The 22,694-nt window shown below is 44.4% G+C and overlaps 1 protein-coding gene across 3 annotated transcripts in view; it reads left to right on the forward strand.

Moving 5' to 3' along the window:
* SF3A3 (splicing factor 3a subunit 3) overlaps nt 1–22,490 on the forward strand; it is a 38,153-nt gene extending 15,663 nt beyond the window's left edge. For all 3 annotated transcript variants that reach the window (XM_054671216.2, XM_016932447.4, NM_001246453.1), the window contains 9 exons: nt 972–1,040; nt 1,450–1,517; nt 1,678–1,785; nt 3,556–3,625; nt 10,780–10,944; nt 11,054–11,164; nt 12,384–12,474; nt 20,271–20,326; nt 22,183–22,490. In XM_054671216.2, coding sequence (XP_054527191.1) covers nt 972–1,040; nt 1,450–1,517; nt 1,678–1,785; nt 3,556–3,625; nt 10,780–10,944; nt 11,054–11,164; nt 12,384–12,474; nt 20,271–20,326; nt 22,183–22,260 — 816 coding nt within the window. In that variant the 3' untranslated portion in view covers nt 22,261–22,490. The remainder of the gene's footprint in view (nt 1–971; nt 1,041–1,449; nt 1,518–1,677; nt 1,786–3,555; nt 3,626–10,779; nt 10,945–11,053; nt 11,165–12,383; nt 12,475–20,270; nt 20,327–22,182) is intronic.
* Nucleotides 22,491–22,694: the final 204 nt, after the last annotated feature.

Consider the following 22,694-nt stretch of genomic DNA (forward strand, 5'->3'; position numbering starts at 1 on the left):
TTTAGGGCATTAGGTATCAATTCCTTGGTATCACTTGTGACAATGAGGTATTCCCTGCCAAGTATGCTATGTTTTTTTTTTTTGGAGACGGAGTTTCGCTTTTGTTGCCCAGGCTGGAGTACAATGGCGGGATCTCGGCTCACCTCAACCTCCGCTTCCCGGGTTCAAGCAGTTCTCCTGCCTCAGCCTCCCGAGTAACTGGGATTACAGGCACGCGCCTCCACACCCGGCTAATTTTGTGTTTTTAGTGGGGACAGGGTTTCTCCATATTTGTCAGGCTGGTCTCAAATTCCCGACCTCAGGTGATCCGCCCACCTCGGCCTCCCAAAGTGCTGGGATTACAGGCGTGAGCCACCGCACCTGGCCGTGTGTGAGGTTTTTTTGAGTGTACTTTGGAGCAAGACTGCCAGGGTCCACTTGCCTTTGACTGTGCCCAGATTTTCACCAATCACATCATTACTGCTATGTGGTTCCTGCCAACCAAGAGCTTATCAGATCATATGTTAGGAATCTACATTCTCACTTCTAGGGATAAACATGAGTTTTTCCTGAACTCTCCAGGGAGAGAATGTGGACAAACCTTAGCTTCATCCTAAACCTGGTGGGGTTTTTTTGTTTTTTGTTTTGTTTTGTTTTGTTTTTTGGGAGACAAAGTCTCCATCTGGCTTCTAGGCTGAAGTACAGTGGCATGATCATACCTCACTGCTGCAGCCTCAACCTTGTGGGCTCAAGAGATCTTCCCACCTTAGACTCCTGAGTAGCTGGGACCACAGGCACATGCCACCATGCCCAGCTAATTCAGATATTTTTTTGTAGAGATAGGATTTCACCATGTTTCCCTGCCTGGTCTCTAACTCCTGAACTCAAGCAATTCACCTATCTTGGCCTCCCAAAATGCTGAGATTACAGGTGTGAGCCACCACACCTGGCCTAAACCTGGATCTTAATAAATACCATATTGTTCTTTCCAGAAAGAGACAAGCAGTGCCCTGACCCATGCTGGAGCCCATCTTGACCTCTCTGCATTCTCCTCCTGGGAGGTATGTTTCCTTCAGCAGTAGTAGTGTTCTCTCTGTCTATTTTTTTGTCTTTAAAGACTGCTCTCCTGTCTTTAATACCATGGTTGTGTTGTGATAAGGCACTATTTCTTGAGATCAAGCATCTACAAAGAAAGTAGCAAGGCAAAAAGAAAAAAATTACTACTTGGGAAACTGAAATAATTATTCTAACTACATTAAGCCGTAGTAAAGTAAATGGAACACTATCAGTATGGTTAAGTCTGAAGATAACTATAGATTCAGTCCTCTGGAGAGTTTAGACTTACTGCTAGATTGGCTGTGAAATGTGTGGTCCTGCCACAGCCTCAGGAACACCCACCCTCTGGCCTGCATTTGGGGTTTCCCAAAAATCTGTTAATGTAATATTGTAATTTTTCTCTTCTTTGTACAGGAGTTGGCCTCTCTGGGTTTGGACAGATTGAAATCTGCTCTCTTAGCTTTAGGCTTGAAATGTGGCGGGTAAGGAATAGTTTTTCTATCAAAACTATCGATTTACTATGTGTTTGCACAGTCTTCTAAGTAGCTCTGATTCCATTTTTTTTGTTGCTCCACACTGCAAAAATAAGCCAGCCTGTGTGGTAAAGTAACCCTAAAATCCTTTGCCGTCCTGTCTCCTTAGGACCCTAGAAGAGCGAGCCCAGAGACTATTCAGTACCAAAGGAAAGTCCCTGGAGTCACTTGATACCTCTTTGTTTGCCAAAAATCCCAAGTCAAAGGGCACCAAGCGGTGAGTGGCTGGGGTAGCACTGCTGCTTGTGGCTTTTAAATGTTATTCCCATGCAGAATTTTTAACCACAGTGGAGACTTTAAAGCCTGCTTTATCTCCGTTATTGGTTGACAGAGATCCAGTCTGCTCTTTATCTCTGCTAATAGCAGAGAGTACTATCACTGTTAATATAAACCAAGGACCGTCTGTATTCATCTGATTGAGAGCACATCAAGTTTCTAAATTTGAAACCATGTTCATGGCACCTTTAATAGGTTATGGAGGCTAAAAGGCTAAATAGGTTCAAAACCTATTTTTCTAAGCTTATTTTTGGTAAAGTTGAATCTAATTCTTGAGCTACATACTTATACAAGGTATTTTCTTTTTTCTTTTTCTTTTTTTTTTTTTTTGAGACAGTCTCACTCTGTTGCCCAAGCTGGAGTGCAGTGGTGCAATCTCAGCTCACTGGAACGTCCGCCTCCTGGGTTCAAAAGATTTTCCTGCCTCAGCCTCCTGAGTAGCTGGGACTACAGGCGCGCACCACCACACATGGCTGATTTTTTGCATTTTTAGTAGAGATGGGGTTTCATCATGTTAGCCAGGCTGGTCTGCAACTCCTGAGCTTAAGTGATCCACCTGCCTTGGCCTCCCAAAGTGCTGCGATTATAGGCGCGAGCCACCGTGCCCGACCCAGGGTTGTTTTTTTTGTTTGTTTGTTTGTTTCTTTTTTGAGATGGAATCTCGCTCTGTTGCCCAGGCTGGAGTGCAGTGGCACAATCTCGGCTCACTGCAAACTCCGCCTTCTGGGTTCAAGTGATTCTGCTGCCTCAGCCTCCCGAGTAGCTGGGATTACAGATGTGCAACACCACACTGGCTAATTTTTGTGTGTTTTTTGTTTGTGTTTTTGAGACGGAGTCTTCCTCTGTCACCCAGGCTGGAGTGCAGTGGCGCAATCTCGGCTCGCTGCAACCTCCACCTCCCTGCTTGAAGCGATTTTCCTGCCTCACTCTCCCGAGTAGCTGAGATTACCAGAGTGCGCCACCGTGCCTGGCTAGTTTTTGTATTTTTAGTAGAGACGGGGTTTCACCATGTTGGCCAAGCTGGTCATGAACTCCTGACCTCAGGTGATCCACCTGCCTCAGCCTCCCAAAGTGGTGGGATTACAGGCATGTGAGCCACCGTGCCTAGCTAATTTTTGTATTTTTAGTAGAGAGAGGGTTTCACCATGTTGGCGAGGTTGGTCACAAACTCCCAACCTCAAGTGATCGCCAGCCTCAGCCTCCCAAAATGCTGGGATTACAGGCATGAGCCACCGAGCCTGGCCCAGTATTTTCTTAATGTACGTTTTTTTCTAATTCTCACAACAACCGAGAAAATTAGTTGTTATCCTGAGTTTTTGCAGATAAGGACTCAGAAAAGTTATGGAATGTGTCCACTCTCTCATAGTTCTAAGTAGCAGAGTCAGGATTTGGGCCTAGGTCTACCTGCTGCAGAGCTTGCTCTTATATACCACATTTCCTTTGTAGATTATAATGATGGAAATGTAAGCGGTCTTGATGTGTCCTTCATCTTCTAGGTGAGGTCATAGAGGAAGCCTCCATGCATTCTGAGAAATACCCTCAGTATTTGTCAGAGAGTCCTGAGATGAACAGAGCATTTGCTTTCATAGCATCGTATTTCTCATGTGCTTATAATTTTTAATGCAGTTGTGCAATAAATGTTCCCAGATATAGGGAACAAAACAATGGATGAGAGAATCCTTGAGTGAAACAGCTTGTTTCTTTTTCTCAGAGACACTGAAAGGAACAAAGACATTGCTTTTCTAGAAGCCCAGATCTATGAATATGTAGAGATTCTCGGGGTAAGTGACTGACTGCTGAAAGTGGAAAATGGTATAAAGCACAGGAGTTAAAGGGAGAGGAACTCACAGAAGATATTTTTTTCATTAGGTTCAAAAGAGGAGTGGATAGCTGATAAACTAGTATGGCACAAAATAGAGGTCAGGGTACAAGGCTCTTCAGTAAGTTCCTATTCTGTTGTTAGATGATACTCCCAAAGTTGCCCAATTCCCATAAAGCCAGTCATGGAGAATAGAGTCCCCTCACAATGTAATGTCCAGAATAGTGCAGATTCTGTGCCTGAGCTTTAGAAAATACTCAGGAGTAGCCCACAAAGCAGACACTCAAAGGGCAAGTAACAGAAAGGCTACTCAAAGTGGCCTTTCAGTTATGACTTATGAAAAGGCATTTTCATAAGTCATCTCATGTAAGTCAACTTACATGTTCATAAGATTATGAGAAACTTAGTAGGGCTAGAATATTATTAGTACAAAGCTGGCAGTGAATGTTCTCCTTGAATATTTCAGGAGGAGCTGAAGTGTGGGTTGGGGTAGAGAAAGGCCTAGCCTGACCAGTATGCTTGTCTCAGAGAGAAAGCAGGGAGAGGAGTAGGAGGAAAAGAAATCTCTTTCCAGGAAGAAAAAGTGGAAGAAAGGGCAGCACTCATCCAGAAAAGATGATCAGTGTCTCTGGAGTCCTTCAGAAGACCAGCCTTTCTGATTGTGTCTGCTGTGTACAGTTTTTTGTTTTTTGAGACAGAGTCTTGCTCTGTCACCCAGGCTGGAGTACAGTGGTGTAATCCGGGCTCACTGCAACCTCCGCCTCCAGGGTTCAAGCGAGTCTCCTGCCTCAGCCTCCTGACTAGCTGGGACTACAGGCATGCGCCACCACGCCCGACTAGTTTTTTGTATTTTTAGTAGAGACAGGGTTTCACCATATTGGTCAGGCTGGTCTCGAAATCCTGACCTCGTGATCCGCTTGCCTCGGCCTCCCAAAGTGCTGGGATTACAGGCGTGAGCCACCGCGCCCAGCCCAATTTTTAACTCTCTCAGAGCCTTTCCCTTTACACACACTCGCATGGTCCGTTGAGTGGATGGCTCTGGGTCAGATAGCTTGTTTACATATTTTTGTTAATTGCCGTGGACATTTTCATTCGGCCTTTGAGGACCATTCATATAATAGCTGTAGAACTAGTCACCTGTGATTCTGTTATGACTGCTTTCAGTAAAAGGCTAGCTAGACATTGGACATTGGAGAGATATATTCTCCGCTGTGAACTTGGGCTGTGCTAGTGTGGACAGCAGGCTGAATTGCCAGTCTTGTGAGTGGCTGGGAGGCCACTCATGCCCTTGACATGAGATTTGTCCACCACTTTCTCCCTCCTTTTTTTTTTTTTTTTTGAAATAGTATCTCACTCTGTCACCCAGGCTGGAGTGCAGTGGCGGGATCTCAGCTCACTGCAACCTCCGCCTCCTGGGTTCAAGTGATTCCTGTGCCTCAGCCTCCCTGGTAGCTGGAACTACAGGTGTGTGCCACCACACCTGGCTAATTTTTGTATTTTTGGTAGAGACAGGGTTTTGTCTTGTTGGCCAGGCTGGTCTTGAATTCCTGGCCTCAAGTGATCCGCCTGCCTTGGCCTCCCAAAGTGCTGGAGCCACTCGGCGGCCTCTCCATCCTTTAAGAGCATTTTGCTTTCCCTGCCAGGAGATGGCACTATTCTCTTCGGAATTCCAACCAGTTCTAGCCAAATACTTTCCAGAAGTTGCTCTCACTATGAACTGATAAGATTTTTGCCATTATTATACCATTTGTTGATGTCTGTTGGTTTTTGGACATTATGCTAATTTTTTTGATACAATAGTGAATAAGACAGCCTCTTGCCCTTAAGAAACTCATTTTGTGGTTAGGGGAGACAAATAATTACAATATAATGTGATATATACCTGAATAAAGTGAGGTTGAGTCTTCTAAGTAGAAAGAGGGAAGGGAGAAGAAAAAGTTTCTGGTAGAGGAAACAGCAAACACAAAGATACAACAGTATTAGATAAAATTATATGTTCAGGAAATGAGAAATGCAGTGTGTGTGGAATATGGCTTATGAGGGAGGGAATGGTCGGAGAAAACTCTGTTGGAGAGTTATGTTGGAAATTTGGACTTTGCCTTATAAGCAGTAGGAAGCCAATAAAAGTTCTCTTAAGTAGGATAGCGTGCCACTACAGATTTGGGTTTTTAAACAGATAAACCTGGTAGCAAAATGGAAATTGGATTGGAATGAGGAGAGACTCAAGGCAAGTTAGAAAGTGGTCATCTTGGGCCGGGCGCAGTGGCTCATGCCCGTAATCCCAGCCCTTTGGGAGGCCAAGGCGGGCGGATCACAAGGTCAGGAGATCGAGACCATCCTGGCTAACACTGTGAAACCCTGTCTCTACTAAAAATATAAAAAATTAGCCAGGCATAGTAGGGGGCACCTGTAGTCCCAGCTACTCGGGAGGCTGAGGCAGGAGAATGGCATGAACCCAGGAGGCAGAGGTTGCAGTGAGCCGAGATTGCGCCACTGCACTCCAGCTTGGGCGACAGAGCAAGACTCCATCTCAAAAAAAAAAAAAAAATGTGGTCATCTTGGTGAGGAAAGGAGAAGAAAGTCCTGGTTAAGGAAATATTTTTTTTTAAATTTTTTTATTATACTTTAAGTTCTAGGGTACATGTGCACAACGTGTAGGTTTGTTACATATGTGTACATGTGCCATGTTCGTGTGCTGCACCCGTTAACTCGTCATTTACATTAGGTATATCTCCTAATGCTATCCCTCCCCCGTCCTCCAACCCCACAACAGGCCCGATGTGTGATGTTCCCCACCCTGTGTCCAAGTATTCTCATTGTTCAATTCCCACCTATGAGTGAGAACATTCGGTGTTTGGTTTTCTGTCCTTGCGATAGTTTGCTCAGAATGATGGTTTCTAGCTTCATCCATGTCCCTACAAAGGACACGAACTCATCCTTTTTTATAGCTGCATAGTATTCCATGTTGTATATGTGCCACATTTTCTTAATCCAGTCTATTATTGATGGACATTTGGGTTGGTTCCAAGTCTTTATTATTGTGAATAGTGCTGCAATAAACATAAGTGTGCATGTGTCTTTATAGCAGCATTATTTATAATCCTTTGGATATATGCCCAGTAATGGGATGGCTGGGTCAAATGGTATTTCTAGTTCTAGATCCTTGAGGAATCGCCACACTGTCTTCCACAATGGTTGAACTAGTTTACAGTCCCACCAACAGTGTAAAAGCGTTCCTGTTTCTCCACATCCTCTCCAGCACCTGTTGTTTCCTGACTTTTTAATCATCGCCATTCTAACTGGTGTGAGATGGTATCTCATTGTGGTTTTGATTTGCATTTCTCTTTGTAGATTCTTTGTAGTTCTTTGTAGATTCTGGATATTAGCCCTTTGTCAGATGGGTAAATTGTAAACATTTTCTCCCATTCTGTAGGTTGCCTGTTCACTCTGATGGTAGTTTCTTTTGCTGTGCAGAAGCTCTTTAGTGTAATTACATCTGATTTGTCAGTTTTGGCTTTTTTTTGCCATTGCTTTTGGTGTTTTAGTCATGAAGTCCTTGCCCATGCCTATGGCCTGAATGGTATTGCCTAGGTTTTCTTCTAGGGTTTTTATTGTTTTAGGTTTAACATTTAAGTCTTTTTTTCTTTTTCTTTTTCTTTTTTTTTTTTTGGAGACAGAGTCTCATTCTGTCGCCCAGGCTGGAGTGTAGTGGCATGATCCCAGGTCACTGCAACCTCCACCTCCTGGTTCCAAGCGATTCTCCTGCCTCAGCCTCCCGAGTAGCTGGGACTACAAGCATGTGCCACCATGCGCAGTTAATTTTGTGTATTTAGTGAGACAGGGTTTCACCATGTTAGCCAGGCTGATCTCGAACTCCCGACCTCAGGTGATCCACCCACCTTGGCCTCCCAAAGTGCTGGGATTACAGGCGTGAGCCACCGCACCTGGCCCACATTTAAGTCTTTAATCCATCTTGAATTAATTTTTGTATAGGGTGTAAGGAAGGAATCCAGTTTCAGCTTTCTACATATGTCTAGCCAGTTTTCCCAGCACCATTTATTAAATAGGGAATCCTTTCCCCATTTCTTGTTTTTGTCAGGTTTGTCAAAGATCAGATGGTTGTAGATGTGTCATATTATTTCCAAGGACTCCGTTCTGTTCCATTGGTCTATATCTCTGTTTTGATACCAGTACCATGCTGTTTTGGTTACTGTAGCCTTGTAGTATAGTTTGAAGTCAGATAGCGTGATGCCTCCAGCTTTGTTCTTTTGGCTTAGGATTGTCTTGGCAAGGCAGGCTCTTTTTTGGTTCCATGTGAACTTTCAAGTAGTTTTTTCCAATTCTGTGAAGAAATTGGTAAGCTTGTGAAGTCATTGGTAGCTTGATGGGGATGGCATTGAGTCTATAAATTACCTTGGGCAGTATGGCCATTTTCACAATATTGATTCTTCTTATCCATGAGCATGGAATGTTCTTCCATTTCTTTGTGTCCTCTTTCATTTCGTTGAGCAGTGGTTTGTAGTTCTCCTTGAAGAGGTCCTTCACATCCCTTGTAAGCTGGATTCCTAGGTATTTTATTCTCTTTGAAGGAATTGTGAAGGGGAGTTCACTCATGATTTGGCTCTCTGTTTATCTGTTATTGGTGTATAAGAATGCTTGTGATTTTTGCACATGATTTTGTATCCTGAGACTTTGCTGAAGTTGCTTATCAGCTTAAGGAGATTTTGGGCTGAGACAGTGGAGTTTTCTAAATATACAATCATGTCATCTGCAAACAGGGACAATTTGACTTCCTTTTTTCCTAATTGAATACCCTTTATTTCTTTCTCCTGCCTGATTGCCCTGGCCAGAACTTCCAACACTATGTTGAATTGGAGTGGTGAGAGAGGGCATCCCTGTCTTGTGCCAGTTTTCAAAGGGAATGCTTCCAGTTTTTGCCCATTCAGTATGATATTGGCTGTGGGTTTGTCATAAATGGCTCTTATTATTTTGAGAAACATCCTATTAATACCTAGTTTATTGAGAGTTTTTAGCATGAAGGGCTGTTGAATTTTGTCAAAGGCCTTTTCTGCATCTATTGAGATAATCATGTGGTTTTTGTCTTTGGTTCTGTTTATATGATGGATTACGTTTATTGATTTGTGTGTGTTGAACCAGCCTTGCATCACAGGGATGAAGCCAACTTGATCATGGTGGATAAGTTTTTGATGTGCTGCTGGATTCGGTTTGCCAGTATTTTATTGAGGATTTTTGGATCGATGTTCATCAGGGATATTTTCTAAAATTCTCTTTTTTTTGTTGTGGTCTCTGCCAGGCTTTGGTATCAGGATGATGTTGGCCTCATAAAATGAGTTAGGGAGGATTCCCTCTTTTTCTATTGATTAGAATAGTTTCAGAAGGAATGGTACCAGCTCTTTTTGTACCTCTGGTAGAACTCGGCTGTGAATCCGTCTGGTCCTGGACTTTTTTTTGGTTGGTAGGCTATTAATTATTGCCTCAGTTTCAGAACCTGTTATTCAGGTCTATTCAGGGATTCAACTTCTTCCTGGTTTAGTCTTGGGAGGGTGTATGTGTCCAGGAATTTATCCATTTCTTCTAGATTTTCTAGTTTGTTTGCGTAGAGGTGTTTATAGTATTCTCTGATGGTAGTTTGTATTTCTGTGGGATCGGTGTTGATATCTCCTCTTTGATTTTTTATTGCGTCTGTTTGATTCTTCTCTCTTCTTTATTAGTCTTGGTAGCGGTCTTATCAATTTTGTTGATCTTTTCAAAAAACCAGCTCCTGGATTCATTGATTTTTTTTTTGAAGGGTTTTTTGTGTGTCTGTCTCCTTCACTTCTCCTCTGATCTTAATTATTTCTTGCCTTCTGCTAGCTTTTGAATGTGTTTGCTCTTGCTTCTCTAGTTCTTTTAATTGTGATGTTAGGGTGTCAGTTTTAGATCTTTCCTGCTTTCTTTTGTGGACATTTAGTGCTATAAATTTCCCTTTACACGCTGCTTTAAATGCGTCCCAGAGATTCTGGTATTTTGTGTCTTTGTGCTCATTGGTTTCCAAGAACACTTTATTTCTGCCTTCATTTCGTTATTTATCCAGTAGTCATTCAGGAGCAGGTTGTTCAGTTTCCATGTAGTTGAGCGGTTTTGAGTGAGTTTCTTAATCCTGAGTTCTAGTTTGACTGCACTGTCGTCTGAGAGACAGTTTGTTATAATTTCTGTTCTTTTACATTTGCTGAGGAGTGCTTTACTTCCAACTATGTGGTCAATTTTGGAATAAGTGTGATGTGCTGAGAAGAATGTATATTCTGTTGATTTGGGGTGGAGAGTTCTGTAGATGTCTATTAGGTCCGCTTGGTGCAGAGCTGAGTTCAATTCCTGGATATCCTTGTTAACTTTGTCTCGTTGATCTGTCTAATGTTGACAGTGGGGTGTTAAAGTTTCCCATTATTATTGTGTGGGAGTCTAAGTCTCTTTGTAGGTCTCTGAGGACTTGCTTTATGAATCTGGGTGCTCCTGTATTGGGTGCATATTTTTTTTTTTTTTTTTTTTTGAGAAGGAGTCTCGCTCTGTCGCCCAGGCTGGAGTGCAGTGGCGGGATCAGAGCTCACTGCATCCTCAAACTCCTGGGCTCAAGCATTCCTCCTAACTCAGCCTCCTAAAGAGCTGGGATCACAGGTGCACACCTCCGTGCCTAGCCAATTTGTAAATGTTTTGTAGAGATGAGATCCCACTGTGTTGCCCAGGCTGATGTCAAACTCCTGGCCTCAAGTGATTCTCCCACCCCAGCCTCCAAAAGTGATGGGATTACAGGCATGAGCCACCACACCCAGCCAGGAAATATTTTAGAGTCAGAATAGATGAGACTGTTTTCTGTTGTTCTATAATAGCCTCAGATGAGTAATTAGGCAAGTGATGTAAAGCCTTTGACTCTTTTCTTTGGGATCAGGTAGAGCCTGCTGATAAGGAGTTCTGATATGAAGGCAAGATTTTCCTTTATTCTGTAAGAAAGAACCTTATCCTTGGAAGTAAGGGGTCAGCAAAAGTTACAGGAAAACAGGAAATTTCCCTTCTTATTCTGCACTACTTTTTTCTGACTTTTCATTTATGGACCTGCTTTAGGAACAGCGACATCTCACTCATGAAAATGTACAGCGCAAGCAAGCCAGGACAGGAGAAGAGCGAGAAGAAGAGGAAGAAGAGCAGATCAGTGAGAGTGAGAGTGAAGATGAAGAGAACGAGATCATTTACAACCCCAAAAACCTGCCACTTGGCTGGGATGGCAAAGTAAGTCTCAGCACTACCACTTTCTCCCCATTCCCCATTTTGGAAACAGATACAGAGTTTAGTAGGCTAACACTACTTCTTGGTTTTGTTTTGTTTTTTTCTTTTTTAGCCTATTCCCTACTGGCTGTATAAGCTTCATGGCCTAAATATCAACTACAACTGTGAGATTTGTGGAAACTACACCTACCGAGGGCCCAAAGCCTTCCAGCGACACTTTGCTGTAAGGAATTCAGAGCCATTTTTCCTGGGAATTGAAGTAAAAACATGAGACTTTTAGAGAAGAGAGTAGGAGCAGCCTATGTGGACCACTGGTGTCCAGAGCTGAAGGGAATCAGAGAAGCATGGTTTTAAAATCAAGCCCATGGCATTTGACTTTTGGCACCAATGTTAGTCTTAAATACCTGAGATAGTTTCTGGAGGAATTCTACCACACCACTCTTTGAACCTTATTTGGTTTTCTCTTGCCTGCTCTTAAACTTCTCTGTTTTTGTCTTTCTGCTAGCATTTTAGACCAATTTCTGACTTCTTGGTTATTTCTCTACCCCATTGCTAATACTCAAGATAAAAAATAGGGCTGACTGATCTCTTTCAGATCTTAAATGGATCTTTGCCTCTTGAGAAAATAAAAAATGAAGGGGCTGATATTTATCAAGCCATTCTTGAGACAGGGTATTGTCCGGATGATACTGCTGTAAGTGGGCTCACCTCTAAGTGGGCTCTACTTAGAGTTCTTAGATTTTGGAAGGAAATTTTACAGAATGGAAAAGATTTATGCTAGACCAAGGATGACAAATTTATATGAACTCCTCTCCCTCTCTCTGAGTCATACATATTACTAATTGATAATGGGTCTTTTTTGCTGAGCCCATGAGTGAGTTCTGAATCCTTCTCAGCACCTCCTACAATGATTGGAGTTGGCATCCAGGATAAAGCCCATGCCATTTACCATCCCTTAGTTAAAACTGCCATCATGTCAGTGTATAATCTCCCAGCTCTCTCCTCACCACATCATTGTGCCTAATAAAAGTCTTCTCCTTTACCTACAAAGATGATGCTGACCTGCCATTAGTAACCCCTATTCATGCAGGTGTTTGGAGTTGCTGGGGCTTTGGTAAGTTCTCCTGCAATATGGGAGATGTAGTGAGAGTTGTGATGTTTTTCTGTGATCTTGACCCAGAGGTTTTATGTATAAGACTACTGGGTCTAGAATCTAGGTTTACAAGCCAACCCAGTGAGGCAAACAATGCAGTGCTGCTTTGAAATACCACCCTTTTGTCAGTCACAGCCAGCTGTTTACAAACATGAATCACAAAAGGAATGCTACCTTTAGGTGGAGTCTTGCAAAGGGCCATGTTAGGATTTATGAGTAGAATGGAGTTAGTGCTCTGTGTTCAGCTATTCCCATTTCACATGATCCTTTTGCTTCTCTCTTCTCCCAGGAATGGCGTCATGCTCATGGCATGAGGTGTTTGGGCATCCCAAACACTGCTCACTTTGCTAATGTGACACAGATTGAAGATGCTGTCTCCTGTAAGTAAGATTTATTTACTGTCTCCTAGGCAAGTACAAATGGCTCTACTCCTTCAATTCAGCATCCTAATACCCTGTGTATCCAGGATTAAAGGCAGTAGGTTGTGGTTATGTAAAATCTAGGACAGTTGTATAATTATTGCATTTCTGTTTTTTGTTTTGTGTTTTTTTGTTTTGTTTTGAGATGGATGGAGTCTCGCTCTGTCGCCAGGCTGGAGTGTAATGGTGCAGTCTGGCTCACTGCAACCTCTGCCTCCCGGGCGCAAGCGATTCTCCTGCCTCAGCCTACCGAGTAGCTGGGACTACAGGCACGTGCCACCACACCTGGCTAATTTTTTTTTTTTTTTTTTTGTGACGGAGTCTCACTCTGTCGCCCAGGTTGGAGTGCAGTGGCATGATCTCGGCTCACTGCAAGTTCCACCTCCTGGGTTCATGCCATTCTCCTGCCTCAGCCTCCCGGTAGCTGGGACTACAGGCGCCCGCCACCACACTTGGCTAATTTTTTGTGTTTTTAGTAGAGACAGGGTTTCACAGTGTTAGCCAGGATGGTCTTGATCTCCTGACCTCGTGATCCGCCCGCCTTGGCCTCCCAAAGTGCTGGGATTACAGGCATGAGCCGCCACACCTGGCTAATTTTTTGTATTTTTAGTAGAGATGGGGTTTCACTGTGTGAGCCAGGATGGCCTTGAACTCCCGACTTCAGGTGATCCGCCCACTTCAGCCTCCCAAAGTGCTGGGATTATAGGCGTGAGCCACCATGCCCAGCCTTTGTTTCTGAGACGAGTCTCACTCTGTCACCAGGCTGGAGTGCAGTGGCACGATCTTGGCTCCTGCAACCTCCGTCTCCTGGGCTCAAGCAATTCTCCTACCTCAGCCTCCCTAGTACCTGGGATTACAGGCATGTGCCACCATGCCCAGCTAATTTTTCTATTTTTAGTAGAGATGGGCTTTCATCATGTTGGCCAGGCTGGTTGAGGTGACGAACTCCTGACCTCAAGTGATCCACCCATGTTGGCCTCCCAAAGTGCTGGGATAACAGGCGTGAGCCACCGCGCCTAATTATTGCTTTTTTTTTTTTTTTTTTTTTGAGATGGAGTTTCGCTCATATTGCCCAGGCTGGAGTGCAATGGTGCGATCTCAGCTCACCGCAACCTGTGCCTCCTGGGTTCAAGCGATTCTCCTGCCTCAGCCTCCCGAGTAGCTGGGATTACAAGTATGCGCCACCATGCCTGGCTAATTTTGTACTTTTAGTACAGACGGGGTTTCTCCATGTTGGTCAGGCTGGTCTTGAACTCCTGACCTCAGGTGATCTGCCCACCTCGGCCTCCCAAAGTGCTGCGATTACAGGCGTGATCCACCGTGCCCAGCTAATTATTGCATTTTTAAGGGAAATGAATTAGTCGGCAATACTGATTGTTTCTCCTTTGAGAAGAGCTCTGTGCTGAGTATAAACCAGGGCTTTTAGCCTGGGTCTGTGAACTCCCTTTTATGCAAGATTTTGATTGAATGGTTGTATGGATAGTTTTCTGAATTGATTTTAATGTGTTAAATAATGACTGATATAAAGGAAAATATAGAAGTACCCTCAGTAAGCTTGTGTTAGAGGCTATAGAAACACAGCAGCAAAATACCTCTTGAAGAAAGTGAAGTGGAGTGCATGTCAGGGAATGTGCTGCTGAAGCACATAGAGGACCACCGCCAGGCTTCCTGTTTTCCCAGCAGTAGTAGCTTTCTCTGCCATTAACATTTTCATGGCAGCCTTTTCTTTTCTTCTTTTTTTAAATTTAATTTAATTTATTTATTTATTTATTTTTGAGACAGAGTCTTGCTCTGTCACCCAGGCTGGAGTGCAGTAGCGTGATCTCAGCTCACTGCAACCTCCACCTCCTGGTTCCAAGCGATTCTCCTGCCTCAGCCTCCCGAGTAGCTGGAATTACAAGCGCTCACCACCACGCCTGGCTAATTTTTTTGTATTTTTAGTAGAGACGGGGTTTTAGCATGTTGGCCAGGCTGGTCTCAAACTCCTGATCTCAGGTGACCTACCTGCCTTGGCTTCCCAAAGTACTGGGATTACAGGCGTTAGCCACCGCGCCCATCCTGGCTTTTTATATTCTTTTCAGTGGATCTATGTCACATTTCACTGTTGGCTGATTAGACAGAAGTAAGGTATTTTACCCCCCCATCCCCCCCCCACTGTTAAATTACAGGCACTTTACTCTCAGTTATGCTTAGCAGGCTGTTCAGCTGTTTGGTCAGCTTGAACCTTGGGCTTCCAACTCTGTTGCCCAGGCTGGAGTGCAGTTGTGCCATCACAGCTCACTGCAATCTCTGCCTCCCAGGCTCAAGTGATCCTCCCACTTCAGATTCCCAAGCTGATGGGACTACAGGCTTGTGCCACCATGCCCGGCTAATTTTTGTATTTTTTGTAAAGATGGTGTGTCACCATGTTGCCCAGGCTGGTCTTAAAGTCCTGTACTCAAGCAATCTGCCTGTCTCAGCCTCCGAAAGTGCTGGGATTGCAGGCGTGATCCCCGCCCAACATGCAACATGCTACAACCTGTCATTTGAAACTGTTTATATTGACAGAGATATCTCTTCAGTGGGACTGCGCTAAGATTCTTTAACTTATATAATTTCTTGACTTCTTATGACAAAGAAAGCAAGTGCTTTATAAAACTATTCTGAGTTTATTTTCTTTTTTTTTTTTTTTTTTGTGCCGATGGGGTTTCCTTATGTTGCCCAGGCTGGTCTCAAACTCCTGGGCTGAAGTGATCCTCCCACCTTGGCCCTACAAAATGCTGGGATTATAGGCATGAGGCACTGCACTCAACTTTATTTTTTTATTTTTTATTTTTTTTTGAGACAGAGTCTTGCTCTGTTGCCCAGGCTGGAATGCAGTGGCTGATCTCGGCTCACTGCAACCTTCGCCTCCTGGGTTCAAGCAATTCTTGTGCCTTAACCTCCCAAGTAGCTGGGACCACAGGTATGCACCACTACGCCCAGCAATTTTTGTATTTTTAGTAGAGACGGGGTTTCACCATGTTGGCCAGGCTGGCCTGGAACTTCTGACCTCAAGTGATGCACCCGCATTGGCCTCCCAAAGTGCTAGGATTATAGGCATGAGCCACCATGCTCATGTTAAAGGAATGCCTGATATAAAGGGAAAAATAGAAGTGCCCTCAGTAAGCTTGTGTTAGAGGCTATAGAAACACAGCAGCAAAATACCTCTTGAAGAAAGTGAAGTGGAGTGCATATCAGGGAATGTGCTGCTGAAGCACGTAGAGGACCACCGCCAGGCTTCCTGTTTTCCCCACAGTGGTAGCTTTCTCTGCCATTAACATTTTCATGGCAGCCTTTTTCTTTTCTTCTTTTTTTATTTCATTTCATTTAATTTTTTTTAATTTTTAAGATGGAGTCTTGCTCTGTCAACCAGGCTGGAGTGCAGTGGCGTGATCTCAGCTCACTGCAATCTCCACCTCCTGGTTCCAAGCAATTTCTCCTGCCTCAGCCTTCCGAGTAGCTGGAATTACAGGCGCTCGCCACCACGCCTGGCTAATTTTTTTGTATTTTTAGTAGAGACAGGGTTTTAGCATGTTGGCCAGGCTGGTCTCAAATTCCTGATCTCAGGTGACTTGCCTGCCTTGGCTTCCCAAAGTGCTGGGATTACAACACGTGTGTCTTAAAACAGTCTTTCCTCTTTCCACAACGCCTTACTGCCTTCTTTGAAATCACACTTATCACGTGATTTTTTAAGGGTTAGTCATTAAGAGTCTTTCTAGAAAGAAATCGTGTTCTCTTAGCCATACAGGTTTGTTTTTGTTTTTGTTTTTTATTTGAGACGGAGTCTCGCACTGTCGCCAGGCTGGAGTGCAGTGGCGCAATCTCTGCTCACTGCAACCTCCACCTCCCGGGTTAAAGCGATTCTCCTGTCTCAGCCTCCCAAGTAGCTGGGACTACAGGCGTGCGCCACCACACCCAGCTAATTTTTGTATTTTTAGTAGGGATGGGGTTTCACCATGCTAGCCAAGATGGTCTTGATTTCTGACCTCATGATCTGCCCGCCTTGGCCTCCCAAAGTGCTGGGATTACAGGCATGAGCCACCACGCTTGGCCCTAATTTTTTTTTTTTTTTAAGAATATCATTGGCAGGGCCAGGCGCAATGGCTCACGCCTGTAATCCCAGCACTTTGGGAGGCTGAGGCGGGCAGATCACAAGGTCAGGAGATCGAGACCATCCTAGCTCACACAGTGAAACCCCATCTCTACTAAAAATACAAAAAATTAGTCGGACGTTGTGGCGGGCGCCTGTAGTCCCAGCTACTTGGGAGGCTGAGGCAGGAGAATGGCGTGAACCCAGGAGGCGGAGCTTGCAGTGAGCTGAGATCCTGCCACTTTACTCCAGCCTGGGCGACAGAGTGAGACTCTGTCTCAAAAAAAAAAAAAAAGAATTATCATTGGCAGGTTCATGATTCTTCAATTGTATTACTTTCAGAATTTATCTACTTAGCTGTCTAGGTTAGTCAGTTTCTCCCTATGAAGGTTGTTATTGCCACTGTTTTTGATTAGTTGTATTATTTCTACCCATCATGGCTTCCCTTGAACTTTTTAGGTTCACCACATAGCATTTGTAGTTTTATTTCTACCTCAATTTCTACTGCACCCGAACCCAGCCCCTGTCTTCTCTCTCTTTTTCTGAGACAGGGTCTTGCTTTTTGCCTAGGCTGGAGTGCAGTGGTACAATCTTGGATCACTGCAGCCTCTGCCTCCTGGGCTCAGGTGATTCTCATGTCACCATTCCTGGCCTGGATTAACTTGTTTAGATCATTCTTTTGAAATTTTTATTTTCTCTCTTGGAGATTTTAGCCTGGAGCAAGAGATTCTGAACTGTCATTTAAGTTGCAGTGATTTTTTTTTTTTTTTTTTGAGACGGAGTCTCGCTCTGTTGCTCAGGCTAGAGTGCAGTGGCGCGATCTCCACTCATTGCAACCTCCACCTCCTGTGTTCAAGCGATTCTCCTGTCTCATCCTCCCGAGTGGCTGGGACTACAGGTGCACGCCAGCATGCCCAGCTAATTTTTTGTGTGTTTTAGTAGAGGTGGGGTTTCACTTTGTTGCCCGGGCTGGTCTCCACCTCCTGAGCTCAGGCAATCCACCCACCTCAGCCTCCCAAAGTGCTAGGATTACAGGCGTGAGCCACCGCACCCGGCCGCAGTGATTTTTTTTTTTTTTAAACTTAGAGGGTTTTACTTATAAATTTATTATGTTAATTATTCCATTGGTTTAGATTTATGATTTTTTTTTAACTGTACAAAAGCTAAGAAAGAGCCCTCTGAAATTGCCACCGGAAATCGCCATTTAGGTGATTGGTCGCACTTTATTAATATTCTTTTTTTTTTTTTTTTTTTTTGAGATGGAGTTTCGCTCTTGTTGCCCAGACTGGAGTGCAATAGCACGATCTCGGCCCACTGCAACCTCCACCTCCCGGGTTCAAGCGATTCTCCTGCCTCAGCCTCCCAAATAGCAGGGATTACAGGCATGCACCACCATGCCCAGTTAATTTTGCATTTTTATTAGAGATGGGGTTTCTCCATGTTGGTCAGGCTGGTCTCGAACTCCCAACCTCAGGTGATCTGCCCACCTCAGCCTCCCAAAGTGTTGGGATTACAGGCGTGAGCCACTGCGCCCAGCCTTTTTTTTTTTTTTTTTTTTTGACAGTCTCGCTCTGTCACCCAGGCTGAATTCTTGGTTAGATTCTTGAAGGGCTTTGGCAAAGAACATGACAGGGTACTGCCCTGTCACATAGTAAGCACATAACTTCTCCAGTCCTTCCTGATGTGCATATTACCTGGGCTTGAAGACTTCAGCTAATGTTTTTTTTTGTTTGTTTTGTTTTGTTTTGTTTTTTTGAGACGGAGTTTCGCTCTTGTTGCCCAGGATGGAGTGCAGCGGTGCGATCTCGGCTCACCCAACCTGCACCTCCTGGGTTCAAGCGATTCTCCTGCCTCAGCCTCCTGAGTAGCAGGGATTACAGGCATGCACCACCACACCTGGCTAATTTTGTATTTGTAGTAGAGATGGGGTTTCTCCATGTTGGTCAGGCTGGTCTCGAACTCCCAACCTCAGGTGATCTGCCCGCCCACCTCAGCCTCCCAAAGTGCTGGGATTATAGGCGTGAGACACCGCGCCCGGCCTTTTTTTCTTTTTTTTTTTTTTTTTTTTTTTTTTTTTGGCGGTCTTGCTTTGTCACCCAGGCTGAATTCTTGGTTAGATTCTTGAAGAGCTTTGGCAAAGAATATGACAGGGTCCTGCCCTGTCACATAGTAAGCACATAACTTCTCCATTCCTTCCTGATGTGCATATTACCTGGGCTTGAAGACTTCAGCTAATTTTTTTTTGTTTTTTTGAGACGGAGTTTCGCTCTTGTTGCCCAGACTGGAGTGCAGTGGTGTTATCTCGGCTCACCCCAACCTCCACCTCCCAGGTTCAAGCGATTCTCCTGCCTCAGCCTCCTGAGTAGCTGGGATTACAGGCATGCACCACCACGCTCGGCTAATTTTGTATTTGTAGTAGAGGTGGGGTTTTTCCATGTTCATCAGGCTGGTCTCGAACTCCCGACCTCAGGTGTTCCGCCTGCCTCAGCTTCCCAAAGTGCTGGGATTACAGGCATGAGCCACCGTGCCTGGCCAACTTCAGTTCATTTAAAGCAATTAGCAAAGAAGGAAAAGTTGATTAGTTGAGCACCTATGTGCCAGGTGCAGAGCTAAGCATTTTATCATATATTGTTTTATTTACTATTCATTCACCCATCTTAGGCTTTAACTGTCTCTCTGTGATATTTCTTCTAATCTTGTCAAGTTTAGATTATTCTGCTTGATGGGAAAGGTGGAAACACAGGAATCAAGTTCTGTTTTCTCATCATCTATTGATATTTTATTATCTTCCCTGTCTGATGTATTACATGTAGCCATCTGTTCTAAGAGTTCACCTTCCTGACACCATACTTTAAGATTCAAGTTGTTGGCCAGGCGCAGTGGCTCATGCCTGTAATCCCAGCACTTTGGGAGGCCGAGGCGGGTGGATCACGAGGTCAGGAGATGGAGACCATCCTGGCTAACATGGTGAAACCCCATCTCTACTAAAAAATACAAAAAAAAATTAGCCGGGCATGGGGGCGGGCGCCTGTAGTCCCAGCTACTCGGGAGGCTGAGGCAGGAGAATGGCGTGAACCCGGGAGGCGGAGCTTGCAGTGAGCTGAGATCACCCCACTGCACTCCAGCCTGGGCGACAGAGCGAGAGTCCGTCTCAAAAAAAAAGATTCAAGTTGTTCTTTCCCTGGTTTGTATCTGTTTTTTTCTTGTGTATACATGTCTGATCACTCCTTCTGAAGCTACAGTGATTTTTTCGGATGTCTTTACCTTTTCTCCTTCATAGAGATTGTTATTGAACTATTAGAATTTTTATATTATGAGCTTTAAGAAAGTAAAGTCACTTTCCCCATTATTCTCATAGGTTGTTCCACATTAACCTCCTTCGAGAGTATCAGTTTCTCTGTTTTCGGAGGTCTTTGGTTATATTTGATCCAACTTTTATAGCAAAGCAAGATCATGATGAATTTTGCAGTGGAAAGGGTTTTGTCTATAGGTGGTCCAGAACCAAAACTCTGGTTTGGGGTAGCCAAGAATCTCAAAGGCAGAGTCTTCTAGGGAGCATCCTAATGGCAGGGAGAGAGGATTATAACACTGGATGCCTGACAGATGTTCAGTCCATCCTGATTGCTGTTCATTTCTTATCCTGCAGTGTGGGCCAAACTGAAATTGCAGAAGGCTTCAGAACGATGGCAGCCTGACACTGAGGTGGGTACTAATGTGGATGGTGTTAGGGATAGTGTCAAGTGATAGAGAGCTCCCTCACCATGTAGAAGGGAGGTGAAAGATGGTCCCTGGTGTACTGCAGCAGCGAGTAGAATGTGACAATATCTACAAATTGACTTTTCCTTTTTTTTTTTTTTTTTTTTTTTTGACACGGAGTCTCGTACTGTTGCCCGGGCTGGAGTGCAGTGGTGCAATGTCAGCTCACTGCAACTTCCGCCTCCTGGGTTCCAGCAATTCTCCTGCCTGTCTCTCGAGTAGCTGAGATTACAGGCGCCCGCCACCACACCCGACTAATTTTTGTATTTTTAGTAGCGACAGGGTTTCACCATGTTGGCCAGACTGGTCTCAAACTCCTCACCTCAGGTGATCCACCCATGCACGCCTGTAGTCCCAGCTACTTGGGAGGCCTAGGCACGAGAATCACTTGAACTGGGGAGGTAGAGGTTGCATGAGCCGAGATTGTGCCACTGCACTCCAGCCTGGGTGACAGAGCAAGACTCTGTCTCAAAAAAAAAATAATAATAATTAGCCAAGTGTGGTGGCGCATGCTTGTAGTCCCAGCTAATTGGGACTGAGGCAGGAGGAACGCTTGAGCCCAGGAATTTGAGGCAGCTGCTGAGCTATGATCATACCACTGCACTCCAGTCTGGGTGACAGAGTAAGACCCTGTCTCTTTAACAACAAAAAGACAGATTGTATTCTGCCATTCGAATTTTGAAATGGGCCAGGTGCAGCAGTTCATGCCCATTATCCCAGCACTTTGGGAGGCCAAAGCAGGCAGATCACTTGAGCCCAGGAATTGGAGACCAGCCTGGGCAACATGGTGAAACCATATCTCTACAAAAAATACAATAATTAGCGGGGAGTGGTGGCACATGCCTGTGGTCCCAGCTGTTCAGGAGGCTGAAGCAGGAGGATTGCTTGACCCCAGGCTGTCGAGGGTGCAGTGAGCTGTGATCGCACCATTGCACTCCAGCCTGGGTGACAGAGCAAGAACTTACCTCACAAAAAAAAAAAAAAAGAAAAAAAAATTGAAATGGCAAGTGGGAGTACCCAATCTCATGTTCTGCCATGGAGATTTATAGACTAAAATGCCGAGACTCTGTATCATGTATTAGATCTCCTTTGAGGAAAGCATCTAATGAGAGATGATACTCTCATAGCGACAGGGAGATGTCCTTGTTGGTCTTATGATGGTCATCCCAAGCAGCAGGTTTCAGAGATGAAGAATGACATGTATGTAAGGAATGGTATTGACTCACTCCAAGTCCCATAGTAACTGACAATAGCCTCCCTTTTTTTGAGTCAGTGGTTTTCAGTATTTTTTTTCTTTTTGGCAGCAAAACTCTCTTCCACTTGTAATATAGTACTCTGATATATAAAATAGAATCAAGCAGAATTGCCCTGGACATGGGGAAGCTCAGACTTCCTGGCCTCCCTTTCAACCCCTGCAATGGCCTCTGAGCAGAATCCTGGGATTCTTGGGAACCATTTGAAAACTGCTGTTGTAGGTCAGCCTTTCTCAACCAGGGTTCCCCATCTTAAACATAGAGAGCTAAATGAACTATTTTCTCAGATACTCTAATGATGGGTCATGACTGATACCATTCTAGATGTCTACGAGAGAAGTTAATTCATTGCACACGGTGGCTGCTTTGGGGCAGTGGGACTTAATTCTCTTGTGGAACCCCAGTCGAGAAAGGCTTAGATGAATGCCAATCTTAGTGTACCAGAGTATGCCATGGAATCAGGCCAGGATGAGCTCAGGTACTTAGAGATTGGTTCCAAACATTTCTTTTAGGAGAGCTGTCTAACAAAGTGTACCCCTTCCTTTTCAGGAAGAATATGAAGACTCAAGTGGGAATGTTGTGAATAAGAAGACATACGAGGATCTGAAAAGACAAGGACTGCTCTAGTGTTCAGGGATGTAGCTCAGCTTTTGGGCTAGCCCAGGCTTCCCTAAGATCTGCTTTTTCTATTTCTCCCAACCAAATCCTCTTAAAGACCCTTTGCTATGTAGTCTCATGGTCTAGCATGCATCTTGTAGAAACAAGGCATGCTGGCAGATTGCAGGGTTGAGATGTGTTTTATCTGTTTTATATTTTAAAAGATTCTGCCAGAAAATAAAACCAGACCTTGTTCTAAAGCCGAGGGTTATGGACCAACTCAGTGCTTCAGGTCTTAATGCCTCCATACCTCTTCCTCACCAACTTTACTAGTAGCTGAGATTTAATGGGCACCTATTATGCTACATATCATGTTAGGTAAATCTGACCTGACCTCTTTCCCCACCCTCCTTTGTTGCTGCTTCCCTGAATGAGTATTACCCCAGGATGAGGTCTGCCATCAG

Source organism: Pan troglodytes, chromosome 1, assembly GCF_028858775.2.
Source record: "Pan troglodytes isolate AG18354 chromosome 1, NHGRI_mPanTro3-v2.0_pri, whole genome shotgun sequence".
Classification (NCBI taxonomy): Eukaryota; Metazoa; Chordata; class Mammalia; order Primates; family Hominidae; genus Pan; species Pan troglodytes.